The sequence below is a fragment of the Coregonus lavaretus genome, assembly GCF_964263955.1.
Source record: "Coregonus lavaretus genome assembly, chromosome: 36".
NCBI lineage: Eukaryota > Metazoa > Chordata > Actinopteri > Salmoniformes > Salmonidae > Coregonus > Coregonus lavaretus.
Genome location: NC_140023.1, coordinates 31,127,199 through 31,142,469, shown reverse-complemented (window position 1 = coordinate 31,142,469; position 15,271 = coordinate 31,127,199). Strand labels below are relative to the sequence as shown.

At 41.6% G+C, this 15,271-nt stretch overlaps 1 protein-coding gene across 1 annotated transcript in view; it reads left to right on the top strand.

Moving 5' to 3' along the window:
• Positions 1-540: 540 nt before the first annotated feature.
• Positions 541-15,271, top strand: part of LOC311110742 (cadherin-related family member 1a-like) — a gene marked incomplete at both ends in the record, with an annotated part of 205,737 nt that continues 191,006 nt past the window's right edge. The window contains 2 exons of the mRNA XM_084153300.1: positions 541-601; positions 1,174-1,269. Of these exons, the coding sequence (XP_084009426.1) occupies positions 541-601; positions 1,174-1,269 (157 nt within the window). The remainder of the gene's footprint in view (positions 602-1,173; positions 1,270-15,271) is intronic.

The following is a 15,271-nucleotide window of genomic DNA, read 5'->3' as shown; positions in this document are numbered from 1 at the left end:
TAAAATGAGACCACTAAAATGTATACAAACTATTTTAACATGAATTACACATGAATTCATGTTTTAGTAAACAGTAATTACACATCAATAATACATGAATCAAGAAGATAAATTACATATCAATTAAGACATATTTATTATTGATGTAATAGATATCTACATATTAAATACACAAGTTAATTAACTAATCACATTAATCAATATCTATTTAGCCTTTTAGTGTTTTCCAGTTCAGCTCCCTCTGGGCAAGGCTCTCACAGAGTGGACACTCCCAGACCCCAAGCCCCTCTCCTGTGGACCCACCCCCTGCCCGAGGATGGTAATTGGTGGTAAATGGCCTGATTGGAGAGAAGGGGTGGTCTATATGCGTCTCCAGGGCTAAGACGTGTTATTGGATTAGCATGTGGGCATCTGCCTCAGCCTTCCTCCTCTAGTTCGCTGTAAACAGCTTGAGAAGGGCACCTCATGTACAGGACTAACTGTAGTAGCTACCTCCACAAGCTCTTTTCTTGGTGTTCTGTTATGGCTTTGCTCTCTAGGATGAAGAATGTCAAGAAGTTACATTATTCACTGCTTCTCGTATTAGTGCACGTTTGCTTTGGTAAGTCTACCTTTTTATTTTTGCTTCCTGTGTACCTGATTGGCAACTTAAACTTTGTTCCGATTATTAATGGTTTTCAATTGCGCTAGAGTGCTTTTAGAGATGGCTAACATTCTCATAATCATACACTGTAGAGCTAAAAGCATGTTTATCCTGTTCTGGATTTATTTCTTGCCTTTCCTTCCGTCGCCTGCTTACCTGCTAGTTGCAAGTGAGTGCAATATCTTATGATTTAATATACGTTTTTGGATATTGTTTGAAACGCCCAAGTGATTTTGAAGAATGTGAAATAACACCATAGTACCATAAGTTGTGAATACTGTATGTATAAAAAAAAAAATGCTAATTTAATGGCTTTTGATGCTCGTGGGGATAAGTCAAGATATTAAAAGTGTGTATATTTTTGGGCGGGTTGACGTAACTGCACCTGTAATCCCAGTCAAGGGGATAGAGAAAGCAGAGGGGGATAGTACAATATACTCCCACAGCCAGTGTTAAGATGTTATTAGAAGAGGGAATTAGTAGTACAGTATAACAACAAATGGATTAGAGTCTTGGTGTATCTCTTCTAGCACAAGCAGACTACGCCCCATTTTTCTATGATAATGGACACTACAGTAGCAACGGAAACCTGGCACTCTTCAGTCTGTCAGAGGATACTCCTGTCGGTAAGACCTGACCCTAACCCCCCCCCCAATTGCCAAATAACCTGAAATCAACTGAAGTCAACTCTATATGTGGTTTGATGTTACTAACATGATAATTTGGCAAAAAATAAGTAAAACATGCACACATGCCCCTATCAATTCCATTGATTTTTAGCCCATGGTGGCTAAAGTTAGATGACCTTTGCAGTGGCTGTTTAAATAAAATTAAGCCATGGATTTCAGTTTCTCCTGGCCCATAGGCTACTTTTAGGGTGAGGAACAGGGCATTAGATTAACTTTTTGGTCCACCAGCCACTGACAGGTAGATTAAAAAATCTACCAGTGTCAGGTGTCAGTGTGCAGCGGTAGAACGGAGTCAGGCGCAGGACACAGAACTGAGTAACAGACGAACTTTACTTGAAAATAATCAATACTAGCTCACTGCAGTCATAAACACAAAACAAAGAACAATCACACACAAAACCATGAGGGAACCAGAGGGTTAAATAGGGAAATAATCATAACGTGATGGGAACCAGGTATGTACAAACAAGACAAAACAAATGGAAAACAGAAACGTAGATCGTGGCAGCTAGAAAGCCGGTGATGACGACCGCCGATAGCCGCCCGCATAAGGGGAGGCAACAACTTCGGCGGAAGTCGTGACAACCAGCCACTTTTTGCCGCTAAAATTACACCAACAAAACACATAAAAACTAATGAGCATGCTTTGTAATGTTTCTAAAACAATACATGTATTACTAGTAAGAAGTAACTAATGTGGAATATTGAATAATGTATTTTTTAATGACATGAGTCTTTTAACCAAAATATCACAGATGAGACAAAAATGTTCACCTGCTCCTTTAATGGCGGGAGGTTACCGTGGTAGTGCAATTCGAGTCATGTTTGTGCCTGTGAGATTGAGTCTGAGTAGTAGAAGCGTTTTCTTCTCTTCCCTAGCAGTTGATACTCAAACATAGAAAAACAACCTAGCTTGTGAACAAAACAATGTAAATAGCCAAGAAACACAAGGACAAAGTCTCACTTCAGTAGACTTTAGTTTCAAGTAAATTAGACCAACTTTTATGCCTGTGTGCAACGCTTCTAAAAATGAATCTTTCACTCAACTCTTCATGTGTGCACATCCCCCAGCTAGGCAGTGTTGCAATGCGAGGTGGGATAGGCTATATAGGATTCGTAGTTCTTTGATTTTGTGCTATTAATTTATCAGCTATGAAACAAAATGGCAGAAATATTTTGAAAATAGCTACAGCAGCATTTATTTTACTATGAATGTGATCATACTTGACTATTTTTACTCACAAATTGAAATGCGTGGCTTTCACGTGACTTTCTTTTGCAAAATAACTATCAATTAACAGACTTATTTTCAAATAATTGTCAACATATAACATCACATTAAGGTGTGGGACGTTCATTGTATTACAAGGAACAATAGCAGGTATATTTTCGCTCCAGCAGCTGGCATAATCTGTCCGTTCACAATTCACCTGTGGGAACATGGCAGCTCTCAACATTCGGCAACAAAACGAGTTGGCCACTACTATCCGAGAGATTGTTCGTGAGAAAATTACCTCTGCCCTCGACTTGCAATGAAAACCAATAAATTAATCTCTTGCACTGTTAACTTCTAAAGTGGATATCTACTCAACTAAAGTGTAAAGTTTGGAGACAGTGGGAAATCAATCTACTAAAAAAGAAAACAGAATCACTCGAAAATCTTTCCTGTAAATTCAAAGTCACAGGACTTCAAACTGATGTGGAAGTGGCCAACCCAACTTCCTTCATGAGCAATCTTTTCTATGAACTGTTTGTGCAGGAGAAGATGGGTCCCACACCGCTGATAAACATTGCGCTACGGTCCTCTCCGGAACGGATGTTGTACATGATTGTACAAATCCACAGTTTTGAAGTCAAAAACCAAATTGTTCGCCTCGCAGAGGAATTGGGGGCTCTGACCGAAGCGGAGAAGAGGATCAGCATCTACCCAGATCTGAATGCCGAACTGCTGAAACAGAGGGCAACCTACAACGAGGTGAGATCCCAGCTACGCAAGCTAAACCTGAGATCCCGGCAAAACTCATTTTGACCTTCCAAAATACAACACACACATTTTCCACTGCCAAGGATGCTGAAGACTTCTTCAAGAAGCACATCAAGCCCAACACACAAGGGGACGAGCCGACATATCTAGGCTAACCCCAATTTGACTATCTTAATATTCAGGTCTGCTATCCACGCACAATAACGTAGCCTAGCCTATGGCTGTGATGCTGCCCTTAGCATAAGACAATGATGAGGACACCCCCTCAATTGGGTAAAAGGAACATATTATTATTATATTTGCTGAACATTGGACTTTGTTATTATTATATTGACTATGGTCCAGGACATTTAGACAATGATGACTCCACGCCAATTAATGAACAATGGACAATATACACTGAGTGCACAAAACATTAGGAACACAAGCTCTTTCCATGACATAGACTGACCAGGTGAATCCAGGTGAAAGCTATTATCCCTTATTTATGTCACCTGTTAAATCCACTTCAATCAGGGTAGATGGGAAGGAGACAGGTTAAAGAATAATTTATAAGCCTTGAGACAATTGAGACATGGATTGTGTATGTGTGCCATTCAGGGGGTGAATGGGCAAGACAACAAATTTAAGTGCCTTTGTACGGGATATGGTAGTAGGTGCCTGGCGCACCGGTTTGAGTGTGTCAAGAACTGCAACACTGCTGGGTTTTTCATGCTGAACAGTTTCCCATATATCAAGAATGGTCAACCACCCAAATGGCATCCAGCCAACTTGACACAACTTTTGGACGCATTGGAGTTAACACGGGCCAGCATCCCTGTGGAATGCTTTCTACACCTTGTAGAGTCCATGTCCCAACAAATTGAGGCTGTTCTGAGGGCAAAAAGGGTTGCAACTCAAAATTAGGAAGGTGTTCCTAATGTTTTGTACACTCAATGTATGATATAATGTTGATATAGCAATGCTCCAAGAAACACACCTGCTCCAAAAGGACTCGAATAGAATAGAGAACGATTTCTACAAACTGGCTGCTTTTTCATCAGCCTCAAACAAAACTAAAGGTGTAATCATAATGATACATAAGAAACTCAGAATTACCATATTGTGTAAAAGTGAAGACCAAGAAGGTGGAAGCACTTTCTTTAAATGTATCCATAATGGAAAGAAAATGGCTTTTATTAACCCTTTGACAAATACTAGTAAACAGCTGTGATCATTCTACAGTGGTCCCTGGAGCGTACACTCAAACCGGTGCGATTAGAATGCTTATTTAGAACGTCCAGTTTCGATTGACGCAACAGTCAGCGTTCGAGCTGGCCAGACTGTTTTTTAACAGAAACATTTTGCACAAACAGAGTCCTTAAAAAGTTATGTCCTGAATGTGACCAGTTTCTTTTTAGATGCAATGTTCAGACATTCACATAAGTAGCGACAGCATTACACAATCATCCAAACCGGAAAATGTAGGCTGCATTAGTCCTAGGAAAGATTGACGTAACACAAGCAGTCATATTTAGCTAACTCTCGGCTGACAGAAACCACAATATGAATTAGCTAATAGCAATTACTATTTACAATTCATCACATCACGGGTGAGCTCACCATTGATCTAAATAATTGAGTAAAACACTTTCTAAAAATGAAAAGTAATCCGACGATGGGTAGTTTTTCGAATCAACCAAAGATAAGAAGAGGAGACAGTAAGATGTTGGTCTGTTTGCAGTATGGATGTTGAAGGGGGTGTGTCATCTATGATCATTTACTTCCCTTCATTCACTTCCGGAAGTTTACTTGAAAGATGAGTGAACCATCCCTCACCTCATTTTGTTATAACATCTTTGGTCTGACAGACGTTTACGTCACACCCAGAATGCATTGTGTAATATCGCCAAACATGGCGCCACACATAGCTTGCAAATAGCTTATTAGCTCATCATAATCAGTACAACCTTCAAAAAAGTATTTTACACACAACATATGTGTCTATTACAATCTATGCAATAATCGGAATGCATGATTTGTCACCAATACTTGAAAACATGTGTAAAAACTGTAAATACATTATGCTCCATACATACTGTACATACATACACACAAACATACTGTTTGCCACAGTAGAAACTAAATCACGATATACAGAAAATAAGGCACTTACTTTGATAGGAACGCACACATGTCCCAAGTTATTATTTGGAAAACAACAATGAAGGCAATGCGAGCACCAGCCAGAAAATATGCTAGTGGGAAAAAGTTTATTCAAGACTGAGCAAATATCTGCATACTTGATCTGCGGAAACACTGGGGAAGTCCTTGGGCTCTCCTCGAAAAGAGAAGTTTGTCCGGGTCAGTAAAGCCTCAAACGTAAATTGTCCGCAACAGTGAAATGGGCTACTTCTATGTGAATTAATGAGGAGGCGGAACACACCTCAATTCAAACTGTTGTTAGAAAATACAACTTGTTAGAAAATAATTAAAAATTGACAATTTGAAACATAGCCTATAGAAAATTAGCAGGCATCGTGTCTTGGGTTGAGGGCAGCGTAAGAATCACATTCTGGAACAGTGAGTGCATTCTGACATCACGTGCAAAAAAAAACTCATGCTGAGGCGACTGTTAGAGATATTTGAAACTCACTCGTAAAAAGGTTCATGTGTACGCTCCAAATTCATATGATCCTATGTTTTTTGATTCTCTGAACAGCATATTGTTAGAATCAACTGAATTCCATCTGGTACAGACATTAATGCCATTTTGGACCTGCGGAACAAATCTAATACGACCAACTACAATCCACAAGCAACCAAGGCTTTCCAGCAAATGAAACCTCTTTGACGCCTAGTGATCACATAATCCTAAAGCAAAAGAGAACACTTTCTACTCAAACAGGCATAAATCATTCTCACAAATCGATTTCATTCTATTATCTACAGCTCTATTTTATTTCATAAAGAAAATAGAAATTCAAAATATGAGCTTGTCAGACCACCACGCTTACTACTGCCAACTTCTATGTGACGAGTACTGAGTATACAAAGAGGCAGGATGCAGACGCAGGAATTAACAAGGTCAAGGTTTACTTAAATAACGAGAAAGAGAATAACAAAGAGAGAGTAAATGACACGACAATAAACAATCACACACAACACAATACAGAACAGTCCAGGGCTAAATAGCGGTTGTGATGAGATGATGAGGTGCAGGTGCGCTGGAGGTGATTAGGGTGCGTTGGGTATCCATTCCAGTGTTGCCGAGGTGGTGCGCTCAGACCGGTGGCTCAGTAGACCGGCGAATCAGAGCGCCGGAGGGGAGCAACGGGCGAGACGTGACATTCTAATTTCAGAATCTCCTAAAAGAGCCACAAGATGGCATTTCAACGTTTCCTTACTACAAAATCCTACATTCTGTGATCAATTTGAAATTGAACTACATTAATTAATAATGATCAATAAAAATTCAATCGATGACCCCCGGATTCTATAGGACACCACATTTTTAAAAACAAAAATAATGCAACTGCATTTGCATCTGGGTTGAATAAATCACAATGAAAGGATATATCAGATTTGAAAATGTTGTTAACTGTGTTAGAGCGTTCTCAACAAACACTCTTTTCAGACCAGGTAGCTATTACTCTTTCCAAAATCAAGATATAACTTAATTTATTGATAAGACAGAGAGCAGAATTTGCCACCCATCAAGTAAGACTCAACCTTTACTTCCATGATAATCGTCACAGTCGTTTACTGGCCAACAATCTACGCAGTAATGATCAATTAGCTGATATAGCAATTATTAAATCTGAAACAGGGGAATTACTATCAGAACCAAAATTAGTCAAACAAAGATTCTCCCGCTTCTATAAAGAACTGTACACCTCTGATTGTTTATCCACACCAAGCAAGACTAAGTCATTTCTAAAAGAATCAAGAACTCCTCTTCTCTCAATAGAGGAAGCCATCTCGCTGGGAGCCCAAATCTCTCTCGATTAACTCAAAAAGGCATTGGATAGCATAAATAAAGGCAAATCACCTGGATAGGACAGTGTTCCTCCTGAGGTCTATACAACTTTGGGGAATCATTTAGGTCCACTATTGCTAAAAATTATTAATACAGCCGTTCACAAAGATTAATTTGGGAGAGATGTGAATACAGCACTAATTTCACTTTTATAAAAAAAGGGTAAGGATGTCACCCAGCGTTCTCACTATCGCCCCCTTACTTACCCAAATTGGTCCACACGGACCAAAGCAGGTTTGTTAAACCTTTCCAGCCTGAGTGGAATGTTCAATTTCTGCTGAATCATGACCTCTGCATGCATAAATGAGTGTAATTTGCTGGTGTAAAACCATACAGTATATGAAAACATGATACATATTTTGATATGATATGATATCAAATAATATGACATACAATAACACCCCATCAATCAAATTGTAATCAGTCAAGAAATAACACCCATGAAATGTGTATCTTAAACGAAAATCAATACTTTTTCCCCAAACAACTGCCATTTACACAACTTTTTAATGAAAATAGAATACGAAGGTTACATATGTACTCACAGTTATGTGAGCTATATGGATCACTCCAATATATTGGTATCACTCTGCGGCAGAGGGATACATCCGTGGTGAGGATTTACAGATTTACTCCCGTGTACACCTGTGTCACGGCTGGGGTCCGCCTCTATATATAGACCCCATGGCCACGACACACGTTCTCTACATTTTTTGAGGCACCTCTAGCACCGTAGAGGATTGGAGTGATCCATATAGCTCACATAACCGTGGTTACATACGTAACCTTCGTTATGTTTCACTATATTGGATCACTCCAATATATTGGTACAGCCGTACCAGATTTATTCGGTGCTAGAGGGACCTGGCCAGCCAGTGGCGAAGTCCCAGCACGGAACTGAGATGCAGGGGCCATCATTGTGGAAGGGGGGTCCCGGCACAGTCCCCGGAAGGGAAGGCGACGTACAGGACCGCTTAACGAACAACAGAGGGAGGTGCCACATTTACCCGATAGCAAAGGTGCAAGAGGAAGCCCAGCTGGCCGCAGCACAGATATCAGAGAGGGGCACTCCCCTCAGTAGAACCCAGGATGCAGCCACACCTCGTGTTGAATGTGCAACCACAGATCCCAGCACTGGCCTTGCCAGCTAGGCGGTATGCTGTTGTAATCGTGTCCACGGTCCAGTGAGAGAGCCTCTGCTTTGATAGCCCAGCCCCCAGGACTCTCTCACCATAGCAGATAAAGAGCTGGTCTGTTGTTCACACTGACAGTGTCCGCTCCACATAGGCAGCCAGTACCCGCACATGACACAGCATGCCAGAGGGAGGCCCAGACTCCCCCGCCACTGCCGGGGGGTCGTAAGCAGACAGGATAAAAGGGATGTTCACATCCTTGTCTGACAGAACCTTCGGGAGGAATGAAGGGTTGGGGCAGAGAGATATACTACTCCCACCGGGGTCCATCCGGTAGCACTCAGAACTTGGAGACCAAGGGATGGCGCCCCACTGGCCTGTCCATCCACCCCACATGACAGGCAGATATAGCGGCCACAACCTCAATACCAGTGCACCAAGAGCAGAATAACCGCCAGCGCAACTGGTATGCAGCTGTTGTAGCCGGTGTCCTTGCGCCCTGCATGGTGTTCATTACGCCCTCCTGTAGTCCTAACATGGACCATTGGTGCCGTTCAGCGGCCAAGCCCACAGACTGAGGCGGTGCAGTCTCGGATCCAACAGTTCCCCCGGGCTGAGACAGCAGGTCGGGTCTCAGGGGCAAATGCCAAGGTGTCCCAGACAACAAGGACAGGAGAATGCTGAACCAGGGTCGTCTGGGCCAGTATGGGGCCACCAGCAGTAGACGATGCTCCGCCATCCTGGTCCTGTTCAGCACAGCCTGGATCAGTGGAAAAGGGGGGAATGCGTAAAGCTCCAGCCCTGGCCAATCGTGAGCCAGAGCATCCAAGCCCAGAGGCCCTGGTGGCTCCAACATGGAGTACCACAGGGGGTAGTGTGCATTGCCCAGGGAGGCAAACAGGTCCACCTGCACCCTGCTGAACTTGTCCCACAGGTGCTGCACCACCTGGAAATGTAGGCTCCAGTCTCAAGGTGGCGGGCCCTCCCTCGAGAGCATATCCACTGCCATATACAGGATGCCAGGCACGTGCTCTGCGCGTAGAGACGCTAGACGTCACTGAGCCCAGAGAAAGAGATCCCGTGCCATAAAATGGAGACGGTGGGACCTCAGTCCACCCTGATGGTTGATTTAATCCACCACTGTGGTGTTGTCCTTTCTCACCAGGACATGTCTTCCCTTCAGATGTGGAAGGAAAGGCTGCAGGGCCAGCAGTACAGCTCGGAGCTCTAATGTATCGATGTGCCTGCCGCTCCAAGGGGGTAGCCAACAGCCGCAGGCCGACCTGCCCTTGGTCACACCCCCCACAGCCGATCTGGGAGGCATCTGTGCTGACCAGCTCCCGGCGGCACATCTTTAGCATCTCCACCCCACCTGAGAGAAAGGAGCGACAGCGCCATCTCAACAATGCCCTGAGGCACTGTCCGGTCACCCGCAGCTGGCAGTGACAGTGGCGCTTTGGGTGCAGCCGGTGGGAGTTGAACCACAGTTGAAGAGGCCGGAGTTGGAGCAGGCCCAGGGGAATCAGCAACGAGGCCACCGTCAGCAAGCCCAAAAGGCGTTGGCAGGTCAGGGTGGACACCACCCGCCCCTGCCGAAAGTGGTCGAGGCAAGATAAGATCGCCTGAAACCTTCTGGTGGCTAGGCGTACTCTCATGAGTACCATGCCAATGAAGGCCACCCTCTAGGTGGGCGTCAGATGACTCTTCTTGTCGTTTACAGTACTGCCCATCCCGCCGAAGTGGGTCAGGAGCGTGTCTCTGTCTGACAGGACCTGGGTCCTGGTCGGGGCACAAATCAGCCAATCTTCCAGGTAATTGAGGATCAATAGGATCCTGTCCTGAGATGTGCCAGGACAGCGTCCATGCACTTTGTGAAAGTGTGGGGTGCCAAGGAGATCTCCAGCCGCAGTGTAGATGGGGACAGATGGAGAGTCATCACTGTCCACCAGTTTGATGTCCAGTGCAGTGGCTACCCGAGTGAGTAGGCTCCTTGCCAACAGCCATATAAAGTCCAAAGAAGAAGAAGAAGCCAGAAGGAGGAGAGATTATTAGAAACAAATTACAAATAGCATTTAGTCTTAGGGAACACATTGTCTCTTTCAAACCTGTAAACAAATTGCAAGGTATCACAATCATAGCCGTAACATTATATACAACATTCATCAAAGGGATATTGCTTTTAAAATTGATCTGGAATTACATGATATGATAAGAATAAGGCATATAATAACAATAATTGGCTTTTACAACATACATTTTTACTGTATATCCATTACACTAGGCCTATAGCCTATCACGTGACGAGTCGGGAATAATTTAAAATCCCAACATTATTTTAAAGCCTGTACAAGTCCTTTACGTTAACACTTTACTTGACACCCAGTGTCATAACACATTATGACACTGTCATAACCATGTCATAATATGTCATAACAGCTGACATAACTTGACCATATAATGACAGGTTATGACATCACACTGTCATGACCCATATACAGTGCATTGGGAATGTATTCAGACACCTTCACTTTTGTGACGTTTTGTTACGTTACAGCCTTATTCTAAAATGTTTTTTTTTTTAAATCCTCATCAAAAATCCACATCCTCACACAATACCCCATAACAACAATGCAAAAACCCCAACTGAAATACCTTATTTACATAAGTATTCCGACCCTTTACTATGAGACTCGAAATTGAGCTCAGGTGCAACCTGTTTTCATTGATCATCCGTGAGATGTTTCTACAACTTGATTGGAGTCCACCTGTTGTCTATGTAATTGATTGGACATGATTTGGAAAGGCACACACCTGTTTATATTAGGTCCCACAGTTGACAGCGCATTTCAGAGCCAAAACCAAGCCATGAGGTCGAAGGAATTGTCCGTGGAGCTCCGAGACAGGATTGTGTCGATGCACAGATTTGGGGAAGGGTACCAAAAACATTCTGCAGCATTGAAGGTCCGAAAGAACACAGTGGCCTCCATAATTCTTAAATGGAAGAAGCTTGGATCCAACAAGACTTCCTAGAGCTGGCCGCCCGGTCAAACTGAGCAATCGGGAGAGAAGTGCCTTGGTCAGGGAGGTGACCAAGAACCCGATGGTCACTCTGACAGAGCTCCAGAGTTCCTCTGTGGAGATGGGAGAAACTTCCAGAAGGACAACCATCTCTGCAGCACTCCACCAATCAGGCCTTTATGGTAGAATGGCCAGACGGAAGCCAGTCCACAGTAAATGGCACATGACAGCCCGCTTGGAGTTTGCCAAAAGGCACCTAAAGACTCTCAGACCATGAGAAATTCACTGGTCTGATGAAATCAAGATTGAATTATTTGGCTTGAACGCCAAGCGTCACGTCTGGAGGAAACCTGGCACCATCCCTATGGTGAAGCATGGTGGTGGCAGCATCATGCTGTGGGGATATTTTTCAGCGACAGGGACTGGGAGACTAGTCAGGATCAAGTGAAAGATGAACGGAGCAAAGTACAGAGAGATCCTTGATGAAAACCTGCTGCAGAGCCCTCAGGACCTCAGACTGGGGTGAAGGTTCACCTTTCAACAGGACAACAACCCTAAGCACACAGCCAAGACAATGCAGTAATGGCTTCGGGACAAGTCTCTGAATGTCCTTGAGTGTCCCAGACAGAGCCCGGACTTGAACCCGATCTAACATCTCTGGAGAGACCTGAAAATAGCTGTGCAGCGACGCTCCCCATCCAACCTGACAGAGCTTGAGAGGATCTGCAGAGAAGAATGGGAGAAACTCCCCAAATACAGGTGTGCCAAGCTTGTAGAGTCATAACCAAGAAAACTCAAGGCTGTAATCACTACCAAAGGTGCTTCAACAAAGTACTGGGTAAAGTGTCGGAATACTTATGTAAATGTGATATTTCACTTTTTGATTTTGTATAAATTTGCTGTAATTTCTAAAAACCTGTTTATGATTTGTCATTATTGGGTATTGTGTGTAGATTGATGAGGGGGAAAAAACAATTTAATCCATTTTAGAATAAGGCTGTAATGTAACAAAATGTGGAAGAATGTGAAGGGTTCTGAATACATTCAGAATTCACTGTACAACTTTTTAAAACATTTAATAATGTTTTTTTTTTAATCAATTAGCATATTTGAGTTTAAACACAATAGTTGTTGTATTGTTTGTTCTGTATTTTCTGGTGGATTAAACTAAAATTGCAACAATTTTTTAGTGATCCAATTCGTAATATAGTACACTTTTGGTTGTTTACATAATTTGGTTGTAATCCAGAGATGTTAGAAAAAATATCTAGATAATCTACGAGGCTGTGGAGGGATCCAAATTGTGGATTTAAAAGAATCATCAGTGTATGATGACACCTTTGTTTTTTAGCCCTTGATTTCTAACCCATTGATCTATTATTGTTGGATCTGATTTTAATAGCTAACATTTTGATGGCCATAACAAATAGATATGCCGATAGTGGACAACCTTGTTTTACTCGTCTTGACAGTTTAATACTTTCAGAGAAGTAGCCATTATTTACTATTTAACCCATTTTAGAGATTCTCCGAAATTGAAACAGTCCAGGCATTTCTATATAAATTCCAGTCGTACTTTATCAAAAGCCTTTTCAAAGTCAGCTATGAATACCAAGCCTGGTTTCCCAGATTTTTCAGTGTTCTATTCTTTCCAGTAATTGTCTTATATTAGTATTGGCCATGTAAAAAAACCTATCTGATTAGGATGAATAATATCGACAATACCTTTTTTAATTCTACGCGCTATGCATTTTGCTAGAATTTTTGCATCACAACACTGATGTGTAGGGTGCCTCCAACTTTTTAATGGACTGTATCTTTATATTCACCACTTGTATCCTGTTTCAGGAATAATAAAGTCAGACCTTCTTGTTGAGTATCTGATAATCTACCATTTTTGTAGGAGTGGTAAGACATGTAATAGCGGTCCTCTGAGTATATCAAAAAAGGTTTGGTGTACCTCCACTGGGATGCCATGAAACCTTGGAGTTTTCCCAGACTTAAATGCTTTAATTGCATCAAGAAGTTCCTCCTCTGTAATTTGGCCTTCACATGAGTCTTTTTATATGGTTGTTAATCCATACAGTGGAGATGGACGAGACTGAAATGAAAACATGTTTTTAAAGTACTTTGCTTCCTCTTTCAAAATATAATTTGGTGAATCATGGGTGACTCCATCGTTTGTCAAAAGTTTCAGTTAATTATTTTTGGTAGCATTTCTATGTTGAAGATTAAAAGATAATTTGTTGCATTTTTTTTAATTTTCCATCCAGTTCACTTTATTTTGACAATATATTAGACTTGATCTTACTTGAATAAGTTCCTCCATTTCTTTTTGTTTTTCCTCTTAACTTATTCTGTGCCTTTATAGTATAGTTTTTATTGCTATCTATCTGTACTATTAGTCCTTCCATTTCTTTTTACCTAAATTGCTTTTGTTTTAGACATGAGTACTGAATTGCATTGCCTTTAAAAGTGTCCAATACAATAAGGGGATTTGCTGTACCTATGTAATGTCAGAAAAAGTCCTTTATAAATTATTCTGTCCTAGTTATCCAATAGGCTTTGAATACATTTCCAATATCCTAGCCCACTTGGAAATTATGTAAGAGTAATATATATGGCAATTATTTGAGAGTCCGACCGCATTCTGTCCCCATCAACACTTTCTATACTTTTGGTGCCAGCGAGAATGACATGAGAAAGTAGTCAAGACGACTATCTTGATTGAGCCTCTGCCATGTCTATCTTACTAGGTCAGGATATTTAAGCCTCCATATATCCACTACTTCCAATATGTCCATGACATTTGTGATTTCCTTAAGTGCATGAGGGTGATAGTTTGTAGTTTGATTTCCTTTCCGGTCCACTGAGGTATTTAAAACCGTATTATAATCTCCCACCATAATAATTGAGTCTTGTATTGCTTGTAGGTTTGATCAATTATTATATATATTTTCAAAGAAGCATGGATCATCATTATTTGGACCGTATAGATTAATGAGCCATATCTGTTTATGGTCCAATAACATACTAAAATCATCCATCTACCTTGCGGATCTGTTTGGACAATTTGCACATTCGGATCAAAATTATTGTTAATTAATATTATCACCCCTTTTGAGTTTCTTTGCCCATGGGAGAAGTATATTTCGGCCCCACAGTCCTTTTTCCACACAACTTCATCTAAAAGTGTTGAATGAGTTTCCTGTAAACAATAGATATTATATTCCTTGTCTTTTAGCTAGGTACCCCATGAGCTCAGTAGAGCCCTTGAGCTCATGTTGCGCAACATTTCTATAGGCTATGCATTTTCATGGTAAAACAGAGGTTTGATGGCCTCTATTAAAAAGAGGAGGATCCCATCAGCTTTCTATAGGCTAGGCCTACTATATTTAATTCTCAACTTTCCTAATATTAAGCACATTGCTTCGCTTTACAATGGGAGTATAGCCTACCTGGCTGGCATGAAAATTAACAGCAGGAAAAGCGTCCTCCATTCACTATTTAAGTGCATAGATGACATGTATTATTTTCAATTGCACCTGTTCTGAAACAGGTGCATGATAATGATCCATTTTAAATCCAAACTAATTTTACACATATTTAATTTAGTATAGGTAAAGACACCATTAAATTAAGAATAGTCTGATGGGTGAAATTAGCCTTTCACTTGTGAATGATGTATTATCACTTGTGAATGATGCCCAGCATGTTTCAGTAAGGCAAGAAACAAGACTTTTTCAAATCATAGTCACACACGTAGCCTAGCCCATAGGCCTATAT